Genomic DNA, 19042 nt, shown 5'->3' on the forward strand with positions numbered 1-19042 from the left:
TTTCACCCCTGTCTGTTTGTCCGTGAACAGGATATCTCAAAAAGTTGGAGATGGATTCGGACGAAATTTGGTGGAGAGGTTGGGTGTGAGACAATGACGAGTTGGTTCAATTTTGGTGAACATCTGGATCCGGATACGAGAACCTTTTAAGTGATTCTTCACTATTGAGAGATAGTGATAAAAACTATATATATTGTTGTGGTTACCAGATTCGCAAACCACCATTCAGGTCCCTTAGGTGAGGTATCTCGGTAAGTGCATGTGTAGTTAGGCCCAAACCCGTTGTCTAGTGGGAATACATGTCATTTATGCGAGCTGCGACTCTTCAGGATAGCCGTTTTTCTTTCACTATCTTTATTTTGGACCAACCGCCATGATCATAACCACAACATCAACCACCAACCACAACCACCGCTTCACCACAACCGCCACGACCTTCCCGTCACACCTCGCCACCGTAGCATCGCCACCGTTCTTGCCCCGCTGTGGGTACCGGTGTTGGACTCATGCAGAACGCGCGTCGAACAGCGTGTACAAAATCACGGATTTTCTGCTTCAAAAACGGATCAAAAACGACACACGCCCACTTTTTGCCGTCCAATCGGTGAGCGAGGGGCGATTTGGCCCCGCCTCCAGAACGATCGATATATGCAAATTTGTGGATCAAAAAGCCTTCACGCCCACTTTTTCTCGGGCCAATGGGGAGCGAGGTGAAAGGTCAAAGGGAGGGGGTCAAAGGCAAAGTTACGGGGGGATAAAAGGACGGTGTTCGTCAGTCAGAGTCGGAACGAGAGAAGGAGCAGAACGAGGTCGGAGAGTCAAGAAGAGGAGAGTCGGAAGCAAAGGGTCAAGACTTCGCGGGCGGTGGAGCTGCTCGTCGTGTGCGTTGGAGTCGGAACGGAGGGGACGGAGCTGTGGAAAGGCGGCGACACCAGACGAGGGGGTGCTCGCGTCGTGCAGGAAGCTGCACCCGAGGGAGGCCGACAGCGCGACCTGGCCGAGGTGGAGACGCTCGTCGCATATAATAAAGATCCTCTATACCCCGAGCATCAGCAACCCCCTCCTGTTTCCCCCCGCGCTGAGATAGTGCGACCAAGGGGGCCCGTTCCCACCCCCTGCCAGGCACTGTCCACGAGGCCCGCGGGTTGCGGGGCCATCGCCGCTCCGCGTCTCATCACCAGACGGGTAGGCCCGACCCGGTCTCGGCCTCAGGCCTACCTCATTCTTGAGGGTATTTCTTTTCCTTGGTTTTGGGTATGTGTTGTCGGCGCCGTCTGTGAAGTAGAATTGTATAAGTGTTGCCGTGTGCTCGGTAGTCGGTATAAGCTCTGCACTGTGTTTTCACTTTTATGTTTGCTTTTTGTGTAAATGGAATTGTGTTTTCTTTTTGTGTGCATTTGGTGGAATTGTATTTGTGTGCTTTCCGTTCGTCGCGAATAAATGTGCTTTATTGTTGAACTGTTCTCCCGCTTCGCTTCGTCATTTCTTTCTTTGAATCCCCATCTTGCTTCACGTAAAGGGTTGGTAGTGGGCTGAATACGCCCGATAATTAATCGAACCGTCGAGGTCGACGATAACACCGCTCGGTTATTCTGATAGTACGGAACGGGTCGCTTAAGTGGCCCGTATCCGAAGTCGACCTGCGGCGAGGTGCGATCGCCCGGTCTACCCTCCGCGTGGGTACTTAGGTAGTTCGAATTTGGCGAGCAACCCTATCCCACGCGGGGGCTGATTGGCTCGATCGCGGTGAGACCGAAAGGTCCACCCGTGACTGGTTCCCGGCGTTAGTCCGAGAGGGTCACGACTGGATTGTCCGTCCGGTGGGCGACGTGCCGCGATTCGAGTTACGTGGCCGTCAGCACGCCGGCGGGCGCGAAATCCGCAACACTGGTGTCAGGAGTGGGATACAAATTCATCGCCCTCCTCGCGGCACTGGTATTGGAGAGCGGGACAACAGGCTCTCCTGTCTCCAGCGAAATTCACGGGAATCGGTCCAGGGGTGAGAGAAGCGACCCCGATTCCCTCCAAATTACGAGCGAGCAAATTAACCCTTCACGAGAAGCAAGATGGCGTCTCAAGGCGAGCGGGAGCCGGGGGTATTAGAAATGGATGTAGAATGTGTAGGATCCATGGTCCAGGATGGAATCCCCGAGCAGGAAATGTTGATTGTGCAGGAACACGGACTCGCCCAACTGAACCCAGGACCCGAGGTGGGTGCGGCAGCGGCCGCGGTGTATGACACCTCCCCCCCCTCTCCACCAAGACCCTTCCCCAACCCCTGCAGAAACGGCTCACTTGAGTGCATCCGACATGGCCCAGCTATTCACCATGCTGGCACAAATGAATGCGGCAATGACAAATGAAATGAAAAACGAAATGAAAGGCATGAACAAACAAATGATCGAAAAGATGGAGGCGAATATGAAAAACGAAATGAAAGGCATGAACGAACAAATGAACGAAAAGATGGATACAAATACAAATGAAGTGAAAACGACGATGGATACAAATACAAATGAAGTGAAAACGACGATGGATGCGAATACACAGCAAATGAGGGAAGAAATGAAAGAGCTGCGGGGTGAGACGCAGAACATGGGCCGATGCCTGCAGGCGGGCATGAAGGCCGTGACCAGGGAGCTGGGAATGGCGACCACGTGTGGGAGCAAACGAGCTGGGTGGGGGTGCAACGGCTGACAGGCCCGCGGTGGAGGCGGGTGAAAAAATAATTCGTGGAACGTGTTGGGCGAGGGTCGTGACGATGACCGAAAGGGAAAAATTAAATGGGGAGACCAAAACGTGTGAGACGAGACACGAGGTGACGACAACAGAAATAATAGTTGAGACAAGGGAGGTAAAGGGTGAAGAGTTGGCAGAGACACGGGAGATGGGAACGATAGAGGGAAGACTACACGATGAAGACGGGGTAAGTGACGCGCACGCACACACGGAGGTAGTGGAGGACAATGGGGTTGAGCTCGCGGAGCGTGTTGGGACCCGGTGCGAGCACCTGGATGGCCTCCTCCAGGAACGAGGGGAGGGAGTATGCCCCCTTGAGGCGAGTCACGACCAGGTGAGTTCGGTCGTGCTTTGCGAGGTTGAGGGGACGAGTGCTGTGGACGGGTGCACGGAGAGCTTGGGGGGTGTAGAGGCCCCGGAGACCCTTGTGGGGACACAAATCCCCAGTGTGGTTGTCCCTGTGTGTGTGGTGCAAGGTGTGAGTGCGGCACCGTGTGTGGAAGTGACCCCGTGTGTGAGTGGTGTGGTGGCGATGGTGCCAGAGTGCGTGCTTCCCAGCACGCCGGGTGTGGATGGGGCACCGTGTGTGAGTGAGGCCGTGTGTGTGAGTGAAACGGCCAGTATGAGTGAGGCACCACGTGTGAGTGGTGTGGTGGCGATGGTGCCAGAGTGCGTGCTTCCCAGCACGCCGTGTGTGGATGAGGCACGGAGTGTGAGTGAGGTACCGCGGGTGAGTGCCCCCGCGTGTGTGGATGAGGCACGGTGTGAGAGTAGTGAGGCACGCGTGAGTGAACGGCCGTGTGCAAGGTCGCTGTGTGCAAGGGAGACCGTGTGTGTGAGAGAGCGGTATGTGAGGGAGATGGCGGTTGGCATGCGGGAGCACGCAGCCGCGTCTCCCGGTGTGAGTTTAATGGTGTGGACTGTGTGCGTCGTAACACGCAGGTATGCGTGTGTGGAATGGAGACGGAGACGGCGACATGGGAGAAACGAAAGCCGGGTAGCGGCTGTAGTTGTTTCGAGGACCGTGCCGGGTTCACCCAGCAGTGAGCACGCGGTTCGTGCTGTGCAACGCACGAGACCGCCACGTGCTCGCTTGCGAGAGTGAAGTCCCGGTCCGGAAACGCACGCGGTGGATTTGCCGATCCCGCGGACGGACAAAGTTCGGCAGGTAAATGGATTTGGACCGGACGGGTTCTCCACGCGATCGTGTGTGTTCAGCTCCAACGGGCAAAGCACATGTGTTCGCGTGGGGAACCCCTCGAGACGTGTGGCTTGTGTTTTTTTTTATGCGCACGGTGACGCCATGGCTGCACGTGGGGTTGGAATCCGGCAGGAGGGGTATCTCTGCCGGATGGTCCCGTCCAAGGAGGGACGAGGAACACGTGCAGCTGCATGACGTCACGGGCAGTTGCAAAGTGCAAAGAGCGCGAGTTGCCGCGCTGGCGCTGCGCATGTAAAGAAAAAAAAAAAAGAACAAGCCTCACTTTCGGGTACACAGGATTCCTGGGCAAGGGGTGGAAGACCCCCTTGACCGGGGCACAGGATGAAAACTAGTTAGGGGGAAGGGTTAGCTTAGTTAGACCGACTCCATGGGGCAGGGGTAAGTCCTCATGGAGTCCGTGGAATGGATTAGGTAGAGGGATTTAGTGAGCTTTAGGTTGGGAAATAAAATGATTTATTGGAGACAGAGACAGACTGGTGAGTGTGTAGAGGGGACGTAGCTTAGCTACGTAGGTTAAAAGGAACGTGCTGTAGTTTAAGGGACGACGTGGGAGCACGAGTTAGTTAGGGGATGTAGTTAGGAGGATGGCAGAGTTCGGTGGTGAGTGTGTGGAAGAGTTGGTGAGTGAAGTGGAAGCATGTGCTTGGTGAGTCGTGAGGTGGAGACATGAGTGAGTGAGGCCAGCGGGTCTGTGTGTGTATGGAGTGAATGGGGAATGCATGGTGCGATGAGTGATTGGGGGGAGGAGTGACTTCCGCCCAAGGGACCCCGGGGTCAGAGTAAAGTGAGTTAGGGGGTTAGTCAAATTGAAAAATGGAGGTCGTTTTGCTGTTGGTGGGAAAGTAGGCTCGAGACCCATTTGGAGGGGTGCAGGAGCCCTGTTGACGGGCTTGGGAGCGTGGCTGTGAAAGGTGAGTATCGCTGAGTGGGTACCCCGGGCACCAGGCTAGTCGGCCGCGGTAGGCCATGGGCCCATGGGGGGCCGGGATAGAGTAGTGGGCACGGGTGCGCCTGCTTGGTGCGGGGGCCCGGGGCGCCATTAGCCGCGTGGGCAGTGTTGTGGGCACGGGTGACCCTCGGAAAGGGGCCCGGGAGGCCGGCCTGCCACGTGTGCGTTTCAGGGGAGGTGCCATGGGGGGCACTCCCCGGTGTTAGGGAGCTGGTAGGCTCGGAGGCAGTGTAGTGCCCGGGGTGCCATAGCGGGAGAATCGGCAGAGGGTCGTGCCTGCCAAAGGGAGCCACGTGTCCCAGCCAGGAGACCGTGTGAGGGCACGGAGAGAAAATTGGGGGGCGAGGCCCGAAATTGTGAGGACACCAACACAGGCGACGGGAATCTGGGTTGTTAGAACCAATAGTTTAAGCGAGAGGCGCTTGTTGAAAGCCCCGGGGTAGTTTAGCAGTTAAATGGTTAGGGTAGATTAGGAGATGTACCCCTCCGCACCATCCATCCCCTCGCTCTCGTTGTGGGCCGCTGGACCCACTTGGTGTTAAGATCGCCGAACTCTGGGGAGGCCATTCTGAGGCTTCGTTGGGCCTCGACACAGGACGTTAGCTCTCCCTTGTTCCCCTCCGGGAAGGGAACGTAGGGGTTGGGAGTAGGCTAGGTGACAGAATAGGTTAGCCGAACAAGGACGATAAAGGGGGTTAGGGGACGATTTATAGTGGGGAAGTAAAAAAAAAAAAAAAAAAACAACAAAAAAAAAATAAGTTGGGGCTAAATTGGGGTTTGACAAATTAAGGGAGTGGGTATGTACAGTGACAGGCAAAGGCGATAGGTTGGGAGGGAGACAGGTAGGTAGGTCCGAGCCCGCCTTCCAAGTGGCCAGCACCACCGCACTCCCTCCACCAACCTCCACTGAACGGCAAAGGCTGGCCACTTCATCGGCTGGCCGTGTTTTGCTTCAAGGCGGAGGCCGGCCAAGTTCATCGGCAGCTGTGTGCTGCAAGGCCTGTGCCGGCCAGTTCATCTGCTGGCTGTTTTTCTTCGAGGCCTGTGCCGGCCAGTTCATCTGCCGGCTGTGTTTGCCTGCAACGGTCTTCTTCTGCGGGCTGTGTTTGCCTGCAGCGGCCTTCTTCTGCGGGCTGTGTTTGCCTGCAGCGGCCTTCTTCTGCGGGCTGTGTTTGCCTGCAGCGGCCTTCTTCTGCGGGCTGTGTTTGCCTGCTCACCTTTGCCATGCCATGCCCACTGCCCACGTTCACCAGCCCCGTTCAATTTTTGCTTTGCCCCCCCTGTTCATTTCCATGTGCGCCAGGATCAAGGCAACAGTTTGCAAGCTGCGAGAACTGCCCTGTTGGCAGCTACAACACGGGCCTGCAGTGGCAGCCCGTGCACCGTGTTTGTGTCCATGCATCCATTCGTTGTGCTCATTGCGTGTGCCACTTGAGCTGGCACGGAGACTGCGTTTGTGCAGCCCATGCACCGTTGTGGTTCACTGCATTCGGTCCATCCATTCATCCATCCATTCGTTGTGCTCATTGCGTGTGCCACTTGAGCTGGCACGGAGACTGCGTTGTGCAGCCCATGCACCGTTGTGGTTCACTGCATTCAGTTCAAACCGTTCATGCATCCATTCGTTGTGTTCATTGCGTGTGCCACTTGAGCTGGCACGGAGACTGCGTTGTGCAGCCCAAGCACCGTTGTGGTTCACTGCGTTCAGTTCAAAAGGGAAGGCCTTGGACTGCGTGTGAGCAGCCAGCCACGTTCCCTGTCACCTGCATTGTTTGAGCCAGAGACTGCATGCGGGCAGCCTGGCTCCCTGCTAACTGCTTTCTTTTTGCAGAGTCAATGATCCTGGGCCATGGTTTAGTGTAAAATTTGTAAGTTAAGGTAAGATGTACTGTAAATATGAGTGCGCCCCCGGCATGTATGTCTTAGCGCCGGCAATTTTATTTAAGTCGTCCGTATGAGTGAGTTTGTTTAGATAGTTACGCAGCCCTCAGGTTATTTATTTTGGGGACACGAATACCATGAATGTCGCACTCAGGGATCCGTAGGTAAAGTGTACTAGGGGAAAACTACACATGATGGCACACGAAAATTTGACGACTCGGGACGAGTCTGTAAAAAGGGAAGGGGGTAGTGTTGTGGTTACCAGATTCGCAAACCACCATTCAGGTCCCTTAGGTGAGGTATCTCGGTAAGTGCATGTGTAGTTAGGCCCAAACCCGTTGTCTAGTGGGAATACATGTCATTTATGCGAGCTGCGACTCTTCAGGATAGCCGTTTTTCTTTCACTATCTTTATTTTGGACCAACCGCCATGATCACAACCACAACATCAACCACCAACCACAACCACCGCTTCACCACAACCGCCACGACCTTCCCGTCACACCTCGCCACCGTAGCATCGCCACCGTTCTTGCCCCGCTGTGGGTACCGGTGTTGGACTCATGCAGAACGCGCGTCGAACAGCGTGTACAAAATCACGGATTTTCTGCTTCAAAAACGGATCAAAAACGACACACGCCCACTTTTTGCCGTCCAATCGGTGAGCGAGGGGCGATTTGGCCCCGCCTCCAGAACGATCGATATATGCAAATTTGTGGATCAAAAAGCCTTCACGCCCACTTTTTCTCGGGCCAATGGGGAGCGAGGTGAAAGGTCAAAGGGAGGGGGTCAAAGGCAAAGTTACGGCGCGATAAAAGGACGGTGTTCGTCAGTCAGAGTCGGAACGAGAGAAGGAGCAGAACGAGGTCGGAGAGTCAAGAAGAGGAGAGTCGGAAGCAAAGGGTCAAGACTTCGCGGGCGGTGGAGCTGCTCGTCGTGTGCGTTGGAGTCGGAACGGAGGGGACGGAGCTGTGGAAAGGCGGCGACACCAGACGAGGGGGTGCTCGCGTCGTGCAGGAAGCTGCACCCGAGGGAGGCCGACAGCGCGACCTGGCCGAGGTGGAGACGCTCGTCGCATATAATAAAGATCCTCTATACCCCGAGCATCAGCAACCCCCTCCTGTTTCCCCCCGCGCTGAGATAGTGCGACCAAGGGGGCCCCGTTCCCACCCCCTGCCAGGCACTGTCCACGAGGCCCGCGGGTTGCGGGGCCATCGCCGCTCCGCGTCTCATCACCAGACGGGTAGGCCCGACCCGGTCTCGGCCTCAGGCCTACCTCATTCTTGAGGGTATTTCTTTTCCTTGGTTTTGGGTATGTGTTGTCGGCGCCGTCTGTGAAGTAGAATTGTATAAGTGTTGCCGTGTGCTCGGTAGTCGGTATAAGCTCTGCACTGTGTTTTCACTTTTATGTTTGCTTTTTGTGTAAATGGAATTGTGTTTTCTTTTTTGTGTGCATTTGGTGGAATTGTATTTGTGTGCTTTCCGTTCGTCGCGAATAAATGTGCTTTATTGTTGAACTGTTCTCCCGCTTCGCTTCGTCATTTCTTTCTTTGAATCCCCATCTTGCTTCACGTAAAGGGTTGGTAGTGGGCTGAATACGCCCGATAATCGAACCGTCGAGGTCGACGATAACACCGCTCGGTTATTCTGATAGTACGGAACGGGTCGCTTAAGTGGCCCGTATCCGAAGTCGACCTGCGGCGAGGTGCGATCGCCCGGTCTACCCTCCGCGTGGGTACTTAGGTAGTTCGAATTTGGCGAGCAACCCTATCCCACGCGGGGGCTGATTGGCTCGATCGCGGTGAGACCGAAAGGTCCACCCGTGACTGGTTCCCGGCGTTAGTCCGAGAGGGTCACGACTGGATTGTCCGTCCGGTGGGCGACGTGCCGCGATTCGAGTTACGTGGCCGTCAGCACGCCGGCGGGCGCGAAATCCGCAACAATATATATATATATATATATATATATATATATATATATATATATATGTGTATATATATATATATATATATATAACACCATATCTCATAAAGATAATGACAGATTCAGCCGAAACTTGGTGGACAGGTTGGGTGTTTGACTAGGACGAAGAGATTCGATTTTTGTGAAGACACGGATCCGGATACAACAATTTTTTTTAATATTTTTGAATGATTCTTCACCATTGAGAGGTGGGGCCAAAAACTATGTGTAGCATAATATCCCAAATTATTTTGGACGAGTTCTGACAAAACTAGGTGGATGAGTTGGTGAGGTGACAAGAACAAGCTGATTAGATTTTGGTTCAGGTCCGGATCCAGATCCGGCCTCTCATTAGGATATAAAACGTAAACTGTTCAGCCTGGCAGAGGTGTGCACTCCACCGAGTGCTGTTATAGTTTTGCTTTATCAATCAACTTATTTTTCACTGCACCATTAATTTGACATTGCATTGCTCCAAACCACAGGAAATCTCTGAGCATGGTCATCGGACGCATCACTTTGTTACGTCGTCTCGTATTACGATTTTGATTCCAAGAGGATAATTTGCTTTTATGTGACCCTGCAGCTCGAGCTAAAGGAAAGCGAGGCCTTCAGAAGTCTGGGTACCCAGATTGCCAAAATGCAGATGGCTCTAAAAGAGCGTGAGCTTCAGCTTGCGAAAGCAGTGGAGCAGAGGGATTTTCTTTCCGTGCAGCTGGATGAGCTGGATCGGCAAAACAATGAAGCCATGCAGGTTTGAATTCCTCTTCTGCTCTTCATTAACCATATCTGATACTCATGAAGCTCTAGCCAAATAGGAAATGTTGTACGTTGGTAATGTTGAAACCTATTGTCAACATTCTGCATGTTTTGTTGCGGTCAAAGACTTTCTGACTGTGGCCTGTGTGCAGCACATGATCACCATGAAGGAGAACATGGGGAGACAGCTTATGGAAGCTGAAGAACAAACAGCCCAGCATGATACTGAGGCTGAACATCTGAGGGCGGAGGTAATCGATTTGAAATCCCATCTGGATAAATTAACGGAACAACGGAACAATCTGACTCGGGCATTGGCAGATTCTACGCATGAGCTGACAATTGCTCAAGATGCGGCTGCAGCTAATGCGTCCATGTTAACCAAGTTACAAATGGAACAGAAGATGCAAAGCCGACTGAAAGAGGATGAAGGAAGCACTTCTGCTTTTGGCCAAGAAGATTTGAAGAAGCAGAAAGAGCAGAGTTGTGTTTGCATTCCAGAAGGTGTGAACGATCAGACTCGGTTGGAGGTTGTTCGATTGGAAGCTGAACTTGTTAAAGTAAGACAACTTAATGAAGAACTGCAAAAGTCTTTGAAAAAGATGGAGTTTGAGCAAGGGACACTTTTTGACCAAACGGTGGAAGGTAAGGCAAGTGGCATACAGGGTGTGTGGACAGAGGAAGAGATAAACCTGGAGGCAGAAAATCATCCAGGAATGTCACAGGTGGAAGTGGAGTTGAAGGAAACACAGGACAGATTGCTCATTCAGGCCCAGAAGTATGAAGAGACTATGAATGAAATGGTGCATAAGCATAAACAAGAAAATAGCCTCCTGAGGCATGAACAAGAACGTCTTCTCAAAAACAACGAAGATAAAGATGTTACATTGGTGGAGTTAAAAGGAACTATTGAGCAGTTACAAATTGACCTCTGTGAAACGAGGGAAATGTTGATGTCCTCTGTTGAGGGGCAGCAGCAGTTGCAAGAACTCGTTAAGGAGAAAGAGGAGGCTTTGCTAAAGTTGAATAAAAGATGTGCAAGCATTGAGAGTATGAAAGAGCAAAGTAACCGACTGCTTGATGAGGTGCAACAGCTTCGACAAAGCACTGAAGAAAAAGAGAAACAACTGAGTGTCATGAAGGAGGAGAAAAGCCACCTGAAGGAGGAGATCGATCGGCTGAAGGACCAACAGAACCAGCCACCACCTGCTGTGGAGTCCAAGACCATTAACACCATCACAGAGCTGGAGGCCGAGATCACACAGCTGAATGGAAAGATGTGCGAATTGCAGATTGGCGTAAAACAACAGAACCAAATTATTGAGGAGCATAAACAGACTTCGTCAGAGTACGAGCAAAAGTTGCAGCACCAGACGTCTATGCTTGAGCAGTGCAAGACTGAGCAAAACAGGTTGGTCGCTACTTATGAGCAGCTCATCGCCGAGAAAAATCTTGAACTTTACGTGCAAAAAGAAACTCTCACGGGGCCACAAAGGACCAATGTCCTTGGCATGTCAGGATCTCTGCTAGCTTTAGATGAAGTGAGCAAGCAAGGGGTGGAACAGATGGACAAAAGCGAGAAGCATGACTTGTCCAAAGTCGAAGTAGAAACACTCATGCGGGGGATCCAGGAGAAAGACCAGGAAATAAAACTTCTCAATGCAAAGAACTTGTCACTGAGATGCGAGCTGAATGATCTGACAGCAGTACATGAGGAAATCAGGAACCTGACACAGATTGTGCACCAGAAAGATGAAGAGATATGGATGTTGCAATCCCAGGTGATTCCTTCAACTGAGGGCACAGCTGAAATGCATTTCCAGCAGCAGGTGAATTCTCTGACTGCAGATCGAGACCAGGTGTTACTCGTGCTCAATGACAAGGCTCAGGAAATAGCTTCGCTGCGCTCGGAGCAACACCAACTCATGGATGTAATTGCCGCGAAGGAGACTGCTCTCCGACGAGCGCTGGAAGACAATAGACGTTTGACTGAGGGGGGACAGGGAGAAGACATGACGAGGGAAGCAATACAAAATTTGGCACGTCTTGTGCGAGAGAAGGACATTGAGAATGATGCCCTGACACAAAAATGTCAAACTCTATTGATCGTGTTGCAGGGCAGAGAGGATGTTGATGGTCGAGGCATTGGTAGCAATCTCTCAGGTAGTGCAAGCGATGGTGCACCAGGTGTGTCAGAGGTGGAAAATAGCAATGTGACCTCGCTTCAGTATATTTCTTTGCTTCAGGAATGTGAGGGATTAAGGCAACAAGTGAAGAAGGTGGAGGAATGGAAGCAACAGGCCCTTACTTCTGTACACAACCTGCAAAGTGAAGCGGCACAGCTGCAGGACGAAGTGGAAGAGTTGGCGAAACGGGCGGCGGGCGATGCGGTGCTCAGTACTAACCTCCAACATAGTTACGACGGTCTTGTGCAAGGTCACGAGGAGCATGAACAGCACTTGCATCGTCTTCGGGATGAGCTGACGATCACACAGCGTGGCTTGGCCGTACTTAGGACGACAGGACAGCGTCTCATGGAGACTGTGGAGCATGGTCTTACAAAGCCAGCTGAAGGGAGGTTTTATGACCAAGACAGGCTTGAAGAAGATGCAGGAGATGGGACAAAATTAAACGAATGTGAAGATGGAAACCAAAATGAATGGATTGTGAAAGAAAAAGAACGTTCCTCAGGAGGTTTGAAGTTGACAGCAGAATTTAGTGAGAACAGTGATGCTGTGCAGGTGGTGGAGATTCAAAAGCTGAAAAATGCATTGAATGATGCAGAGATAGCTTTGGAGGCAGCTATGATGGAAAACAGAACACTGCACACCGCAAAAGCACCTGTCACTACAAGTGACACCGAGGCCTTGCAAGCAAAGCTGGACAACCAAGTTAAGGTGTTGCGTGAAAAAGATTTGCTTCTAAAAAGCAAGAGTGACCAGATATCGGAACACACGGAGAGGCTGCGAGAGCACCAGGCCGAAGGGGAACTTCTGCGACAGGCCATTGTCAAGTTGAAAGATCGTGCGGACTGCTTCGAGCAGGATTCGGCACAACTAAAGGAAGAGAACGAGCGGTTAGGCCAGCAGGCCTATGAGAAGGAAATGGAATTTGGAACGCTACAGGAAGCGAATATGAGGCTTTCGATGCTGTTCCGTGAGCACGAGTTTGAAGCTCAGTCTGCTCGTGAGAAAGCTCTGGCACTTGAGAACCTTCTGAAAGAAAAGGAACAGGTGTGTACGTGTTGTTCTCCCTTTGCAGCTACACATTTCTACTCCACATCACATGATGATAAATCAGGGTTTTCGGTTTCTAGTCAAGAACAAGGGGCATACCTCGTAAAACCTCTGTGCCTGTCCTTTATCACGGTGGTCTACCTGTTACCTTTATTCAAGTATTTCATGGGTGGAGGGGCAATTAATCTTTTTATCCCCCACGCTTTTTGAAAAAGAAAAACAGGAGGGACATTGTAATCGGCTCTATCTGTCTGTCTGTCTGTCCATCACGCTATCTCCTCCGAAATGGTTGTACATGCATTCACCAAATTTGGAAGTTATGATCACCACATGGTACATAGGTGCGAGAGCAGTGTCATTTTTGCCCCGCCCTGTGGGGTGGGGTCAAAAACCAAAAAATGCCTTTCTGTGCACATTTTAAAACTATTTTTAAATGAAACTTTGTAGATGCAATCAACATTGGGGATGCATGAAATGTTATTAATTTTTGGATTTGACCCCCAGTTCATTGCCCCAGAGGGTGGAGACTTGGGGTCACAGGGGTCAAATAGGGAAAAAATTATTTAACTCAAAATTTGATATTGGGTTATTCCTGCTGTAACTTTTTGCCATCTTTTAACTTTGCTTTACGTGGGAAGCGTGGGGATTTGCTTTGGCATGCCATCGACTTCGCTCTAGTCTTTATTTGTTTTGAACAGCATTGGACTCGATGTTGATGTCCCATCACTGACATTTGGACATTTCACATAAAAGAGAACAGTTTATTAAATATCGTGGTCAGACATAGCTCAGACATATCTATAATCTTCTATAATAATAATGTCAGTCAGTGTGTCACACTGACGTGTGTCTCCTCCATAATTCCAAAACCATGAAACCTAGGGGCCCAAAGCTTTGCATGCATACTGAAGGAACTCCAAGGGAGTGCATGACTGAAAACTGGGTATTTGAGTAAATTTAAACACCCCTTTTGAAGATAATTAATGGGGTGCTCATTAAAAAAAAAAGAAAAAAGAAGAAGAAAAAAAAGCCTTTCCAAGATGGTGGCATGCCATCTTGGCCAGACTGCTGGCACCTTACAGGTGTCTAAAGCCACAATTTTGTTTTGGCCTGCTCAACAATGCCTTGTCTTGGCCTCTCACAATGGCCTCACAAACGAATTAAAGTAGATAATCGAAATTGTTTTCAGATTTGAGGATCAGAGCAGTTTTTGTTTTTGTTTTACACCAGTTTTTGTTTTTGCGTTGATGAAGGTGCTTGGGGAGGGGTGGGGAGGGGTGGGGGGAGGGGGGGTGGTGTCCCATTTCCAATTAGCTTGCCAAGCCAGCCATTCCAATTCAACCGTTTTGTTGGAGTGCTTGCTTGAGTGCTTAAGCCACTTGGCGAGCGCTCTACAAGCTCAAGCTGCTCAGTACCCTGTTTCACCCTGGAAAGGACCCTGGAACACACCTCTTTTTCACCATTCTTTCCTTTTCATTTGCTTAAATATTTGTCTTTTCGCCTAAATCCATGCCAAGCCCACCTCCTTCAAATTCCTGCCTTCCTTCCTGAAAGTCCCTGTAATGTCCATCTTGTATTCCCCATGTTCCCCACCCCATCCCTCTCCCTTCCACAGATCTCCTAATGTCTCTGTTCTCCACCGTTTTGTCCTTCCCACTCCTACCCCTCTTGTCTCATGCCCGCCTTGCTGTGCGTTGTGTGTTAGCTCTCATACGAGCCTCGACAAGGTATACAAAAAAAAAACAAAAAAACATTTATTCTAATGACTTTGTTGCTCAACCTTGAGCGGTATTCTTCGATGTTTGTTCATTTGCAAGCCATGGCGATAATCAACAATGGTGTAATTACTTTATCACCATAACACCGTCTTGAAAGCCAATTTGTAATTTTATTTTCAAAAATGACAACTGCTGTGATAAGAAAAGTCAAACAAAGTATTATACATAAATATAAACATGTGTTCCATTGTCTTAGTTAAATCTGACAAAAATTTAAAATTTTAGATTAGACAAAACCTTAATAGTAACAGTAATTAACACCTCGGAGAGTTCCAGTTCCATGTTATGGGTACACGGTGCCAACCGCAGTTCGAGTCTCATTCCTCAAGGGAAGCCTATGCTATAATCTCTTTAAAAATGGTATGTGCTGTTTGAACCCCGGCTGTTTGAATGTGCTGGTTGAACGTACCCAATTTCGTTCAATCCTGTACTTATGCCGGCAGATGGGACATCCAGTTCTCCATCCAGCTGAGGGATGGCAAACACATTGATGAATCAGCCTGCCTATGATAGTGGAGGAGATGAACCCTCCCCTCCCCATCCCCTCAAGTCCTCTTTTTGCCTTATCCTCTTTTGCCTCCATGAGGTAAAGGGGTAAACTAACCCCGACCCCTCAAGTCTCCCTCTCTTTTATATACCTCCACAAGGTGTAAGGGGGTAAGTTAGACTCTAGGTAAACATAACCTACAGTCTAGGTAACCCTTCCTCCTCCACCTCAATTTCCCCTCAAGTCCCCCTACAAAATGCAAGTCAACCCCCCCCCCCTTCTCAAGTCGTTCTACCAAGCTCAAGTTGAGAACCCCCACCATTTTCCCCCTCAAGTTCCCCTACCAAACGCAAGTTGAGAACACCCCCCTTTCCCTCCCTACTTGCCCCCCCTTGCTCCCCCATCCCCCTCACTTCCCCCTCTCTTCGTATTCCCATCAGCGAAGCGACAGGTTTGCTAGTGATGGGTGGTATTTTGAGAGAGACCTGCCGTGTGTCCCCACGGTGTTAACACATGTCTTTTTACGACGTGCCAGTGCCGAGTGAGCGACTTGGTAAGGTGAAGTGAATGATGAGGTATTACATATGCAGTTGTCACCTGCGCTACCCCATGCTACTTACAGTGTTAATTCACAGGCAAAAGTACATACGGTGTTAACTGTCACTCTGTTAAACCCAACCAAAAATACATCCTATTCTCCTTTGTAATAATTGGTTGGTGGATCAAAGTACAAAGTTCAGTCCCCACACACCTGCAGTGCGGCCCCACGGTGCCTTTGTCATCCGGTCGGCCCACTGAAAAGGTTTTGACATTTTTTTTCTTCTTTTTTTTTTAAAACACAAGATCACATTCTCACCTTTTTGTGCGATCTGCTTTCATTATATTCTGTTCTGATCTGTTCCCACTCTCTCTCTCTCTCTCTCTCTCTCTCTCTCTCTCTCTCTCTCTCTCTCTCTCTCTCTCTCTCTCTCTCTCTCTCTCTCTCTCTCTCTCTGGTCCTCCATCATCCATTCTCGCCGCTCCCCCTCTCTCTTTTTCTCTCTCGATTTCCCCCCCCTCCCTCCCCTTTCTTTCTCTCTCGCCCCTTCTAGTATTCCCGACGGGTGGTATTTGCCAGTTATCTGTAAATTAACCACTAATGATTACAAGGCAGGGTGTTTCTTGAACAAGGAACAAGAGGGAAGTGGAATATGCAAAGGAGAGAATGAGGTGGTTGTGTTATGGATTTTGTGTGGTTCTGCAGGGAAAGGCTGGGGAATTGAACCAGCTTTTGCAGGAAATGCAAATCAAGGAGCAACAGGCCGTGGCCTTTCAGCAGGAACGTGACCAGATGGTGGTGTCCCTGAAGCAGAAGCAGGTGGAAATTGGCTCTCTTCAAGCAGAGGTGGGGATTTTCACACAAAGCAACCACTACTCATTGAACACACACACACACTGTTCTTCTGGGGTCGGCCACGGGAGACGCTTGGCCCGAGTCTTTCATGAACCGAACGGCCAGATCTCATGTTCAACTGGATTTGATTTTGGCAGGAATTTGCAATTTGTACAGGGTGCCAGTGATAGCTCACCTACTTTTCATGAAAAAACACCGTGGGACCTTTAACCTCCACAAACTAATGTTGGCAGTTGGGACGCCAGATTTAACGTCCATCCGAGGGACGACGCACATTGATGACTCATCCTGTATACAAAACACGAGGATGAGAGTTTAGCACTGGGTCTGGTTCAAATCCAGGCTATACAGCTCAGAGGTGAGTGCACCATCTCTCCACCGTCCTGTCAGACATTTTCACACAAGCAAACCTGCCTGTTCTGCTCCTGTGTTTTGTTTTGCCATCTTTCATTTCCTTTTAAATATTTTCTTACAAACTATCAAAAACTTTTGTTTTTTAACCATACCCCATAAATTGATTTTACCACTGCCCCCTCTTTTGATCTTAAATGACAGATCTGTCTTGTGTGAATTTTGTGTCATGCTGAATTTACAGTTTGAAAATCAATTTGGTGAGATTAAAATAAGGAGTACTAACAAGACCTGCGGAACATCCGCGCATGGTAAAATGTGACTTCAATCTTCAACTCTCCCCCCTCCCGAACCACAAACCCCAAGTCCTCAACCTCCCCTTTCAACGCTCCAAGCCTTCAAATCCCTCATCCCTATCAAAAGTCCTCAATCCCTGCCCCCCCCTTTACTGTCCCATCTTTGCTCTCCACTCCCCCCTCCAAACCCCAATTCTCTGTCTCCTCTCTCCACCCCACTCATAAATGCAAAAGGGCATTCTTACATTGATCATTAAATATTGGTTCACGAGTCAGTAAGTGACCACTATCTATATTCCTTATGGTTGTGTGTCTGTTGGGTAGTCGATCTAGTTGAAAAAAAAAAAATTTGAGATTTTTTTTTTTCTACCCTTATTATCAGTATTTCCGTTGATATGTTTGTCTGTCTGTTGGCTGCTCGCTCTAGAGCACTCTTATTCTGGACATTTCCATCTGTCTGTCCGCGAAACTTTGGTCAAGCCTTGGGGCTAAACCACTCAACCGATTCCAATGAAATTTGGTAGGTCGGACCAATATTTTTGGGAATCGTGTGCTTTCGAATATGGGACACCGGGCTCTAGCAAGGCCCTTTAAAGTGGTCAAAAAATCAAAAAAAGAAAAATCGAAGCTTAGAGTTCTGTGCGCAATCTATCTTGCTCCCTTCATGCCAATTTGCAGACCTAACAAAAAATATTTGTAGGAGGAGATAGGTTTTGGGCGAGTACATGTCGAACATTTCAGAAACGGTTTATTGCGAATATCTCTAAGAGAAAGAGTCTGATTTTGATGAAACTTGGGTGAAATGTGTACAATGTGGCTGGCATGTACACAAAAATGAATGGTTGCTCTGCACACCTCCGTTGCTTAGCAACAGCTAAAATACTTTATCGTACATCGTACACTTATTGTGGACTGTACAAAAAAATCAATACCTCCGAAACTGGACCTCCGAGGGACCGGTTTTTTTGTGCCCAAGGAGAATGTCTTACAGCATCATATAAAAATATAATATCTTTAGCGAATGGATAAATGGAATTACCAGGGCTGCCATTTGTTAGTCTCTTTGGAAACATGCCTGAAATTTCACAAGGCGGGTTTCTGGGTGCAAACTAAGAGGGCTGTGATTATCATATTTATTGTGCTTAATCTTGAGGTCATTACCTACATTTCATATGTTGAATCCTCAGATCTATCTCTTTTAGTTTCTCCATTAATCACTGATGAGCTAGCTACTCCATCACATTTCGAAAAAAAATCGATATCCTTGATAACTTTTGAACTATTCAACCTATAGCAATGAAACTTGACATGCTCATAGGTCTTGGAGAGTACTACAAGTGTACCAATTTTCATTTCCGAAGACCTATCATCAGGGTTGCCAGAAGCGAAAAACTGCTGAAAATCATCAAAATTCGACAAATTCTGCCATATCTCCTTGGGATTTTCTCTGATGACAGGGAATCTTCACAGATTCATAGCTTTCCATGAGTTCTACAACTTTTCTTCTTGGCACATTCACTTATTTCCATCATGAGGGTTGCTATGAGGCCTGTCACATTTGCCACGGCGGCCGTGGGGTCTCCAAAATCTACGGCCACTAGCAATTATACGGCGGCCGCAGTATTTCCACGGTCACACAATGTAGCAGTCACACATGTTTTTATTTTTTGGGGAGCCGGACGGCGTATTTAGAAATTGTGGAGACTGAAAACGTGGGGTTGCCGTACGGTCTTTGATTTGATGTCACACGGTGACCTTAAGGGCCATAATGCCCTTAAGGCCATAATAATAAGGCCATATGGCCTGCAGTGGCCATAGAATTTTCAAGGCAGACGCAAGGTAGCTTCAAGGTGCCCGCAAGGCGACCGCGGGGGGGGGGGGGGGTCTAAGGCGAACGTGTGGCCAGACGGACGGTAACGAGTGGGTTCATTTTTTATTTTTATTACCAGTTTTTTTTGTTTCGGCTTGTCGAATTGCTACGGCGAACGTA

The 19042-nt window shown here is 49.5% G+C and overlaps 2 protein-coding genes across 4 annotated transcripts in view; one reads left to right on the forward strand and one right to left on the reverse strand.

Moving 5' to 3' along the window:
* TRIP11 (thyroid hormone receptor interactor 11) overlaps positions 1-19042 on the forward strand; it is a 102498-nt gene that overhangs the window by 48902 nt on the left and 34554 nt on the right. For all 3 annotated transcript variants that reach the window (XR_015060403.1, XM_085889718.1, XM_085889719.1), the window contains exons 10-12: positions 9339-9506; positions 9664-12744; positions 16256-16396. Coding sequence is in view for 2 of the 3 variants with exons in the window: in XM_085889718.1 (XP_085745844.1) it covers positions 9339-9506; positions 9664-12744; positions 16256-16396 (3390 nt within the window). In the remaining variant the exon portion in view is untranslated. The remainder of the gene's footprint in view (positions 1-9338; positions 9507-9663; positions 12745-16255; positions 16397-19042) is intronic.
* Positions 1-19042, reverse strand: part of BBS1 (Bardet-Biedl syndrome 1) — a 90073-nt gene that overhangs the window by 14875 nt on the left and 56156 nt on the right. The window lies entirely within an intron of this gene.

The sequence above is a fragment of the Eptatretus burgeri genome, chromosome 7 (assembly GCF_056783735.1).
Source record: "Eptatretus burgeri isolate ZD-2024b chromosome 7, Ebu_testis_v1, whole genome shotgun sequence".
NCBI classification, from domain to species: Eukaryota; Metazoa; Chordata; class Myxini; order Myxiniformes; family Myxinidae; genus Eptatretus; species Eptatretus burgeri.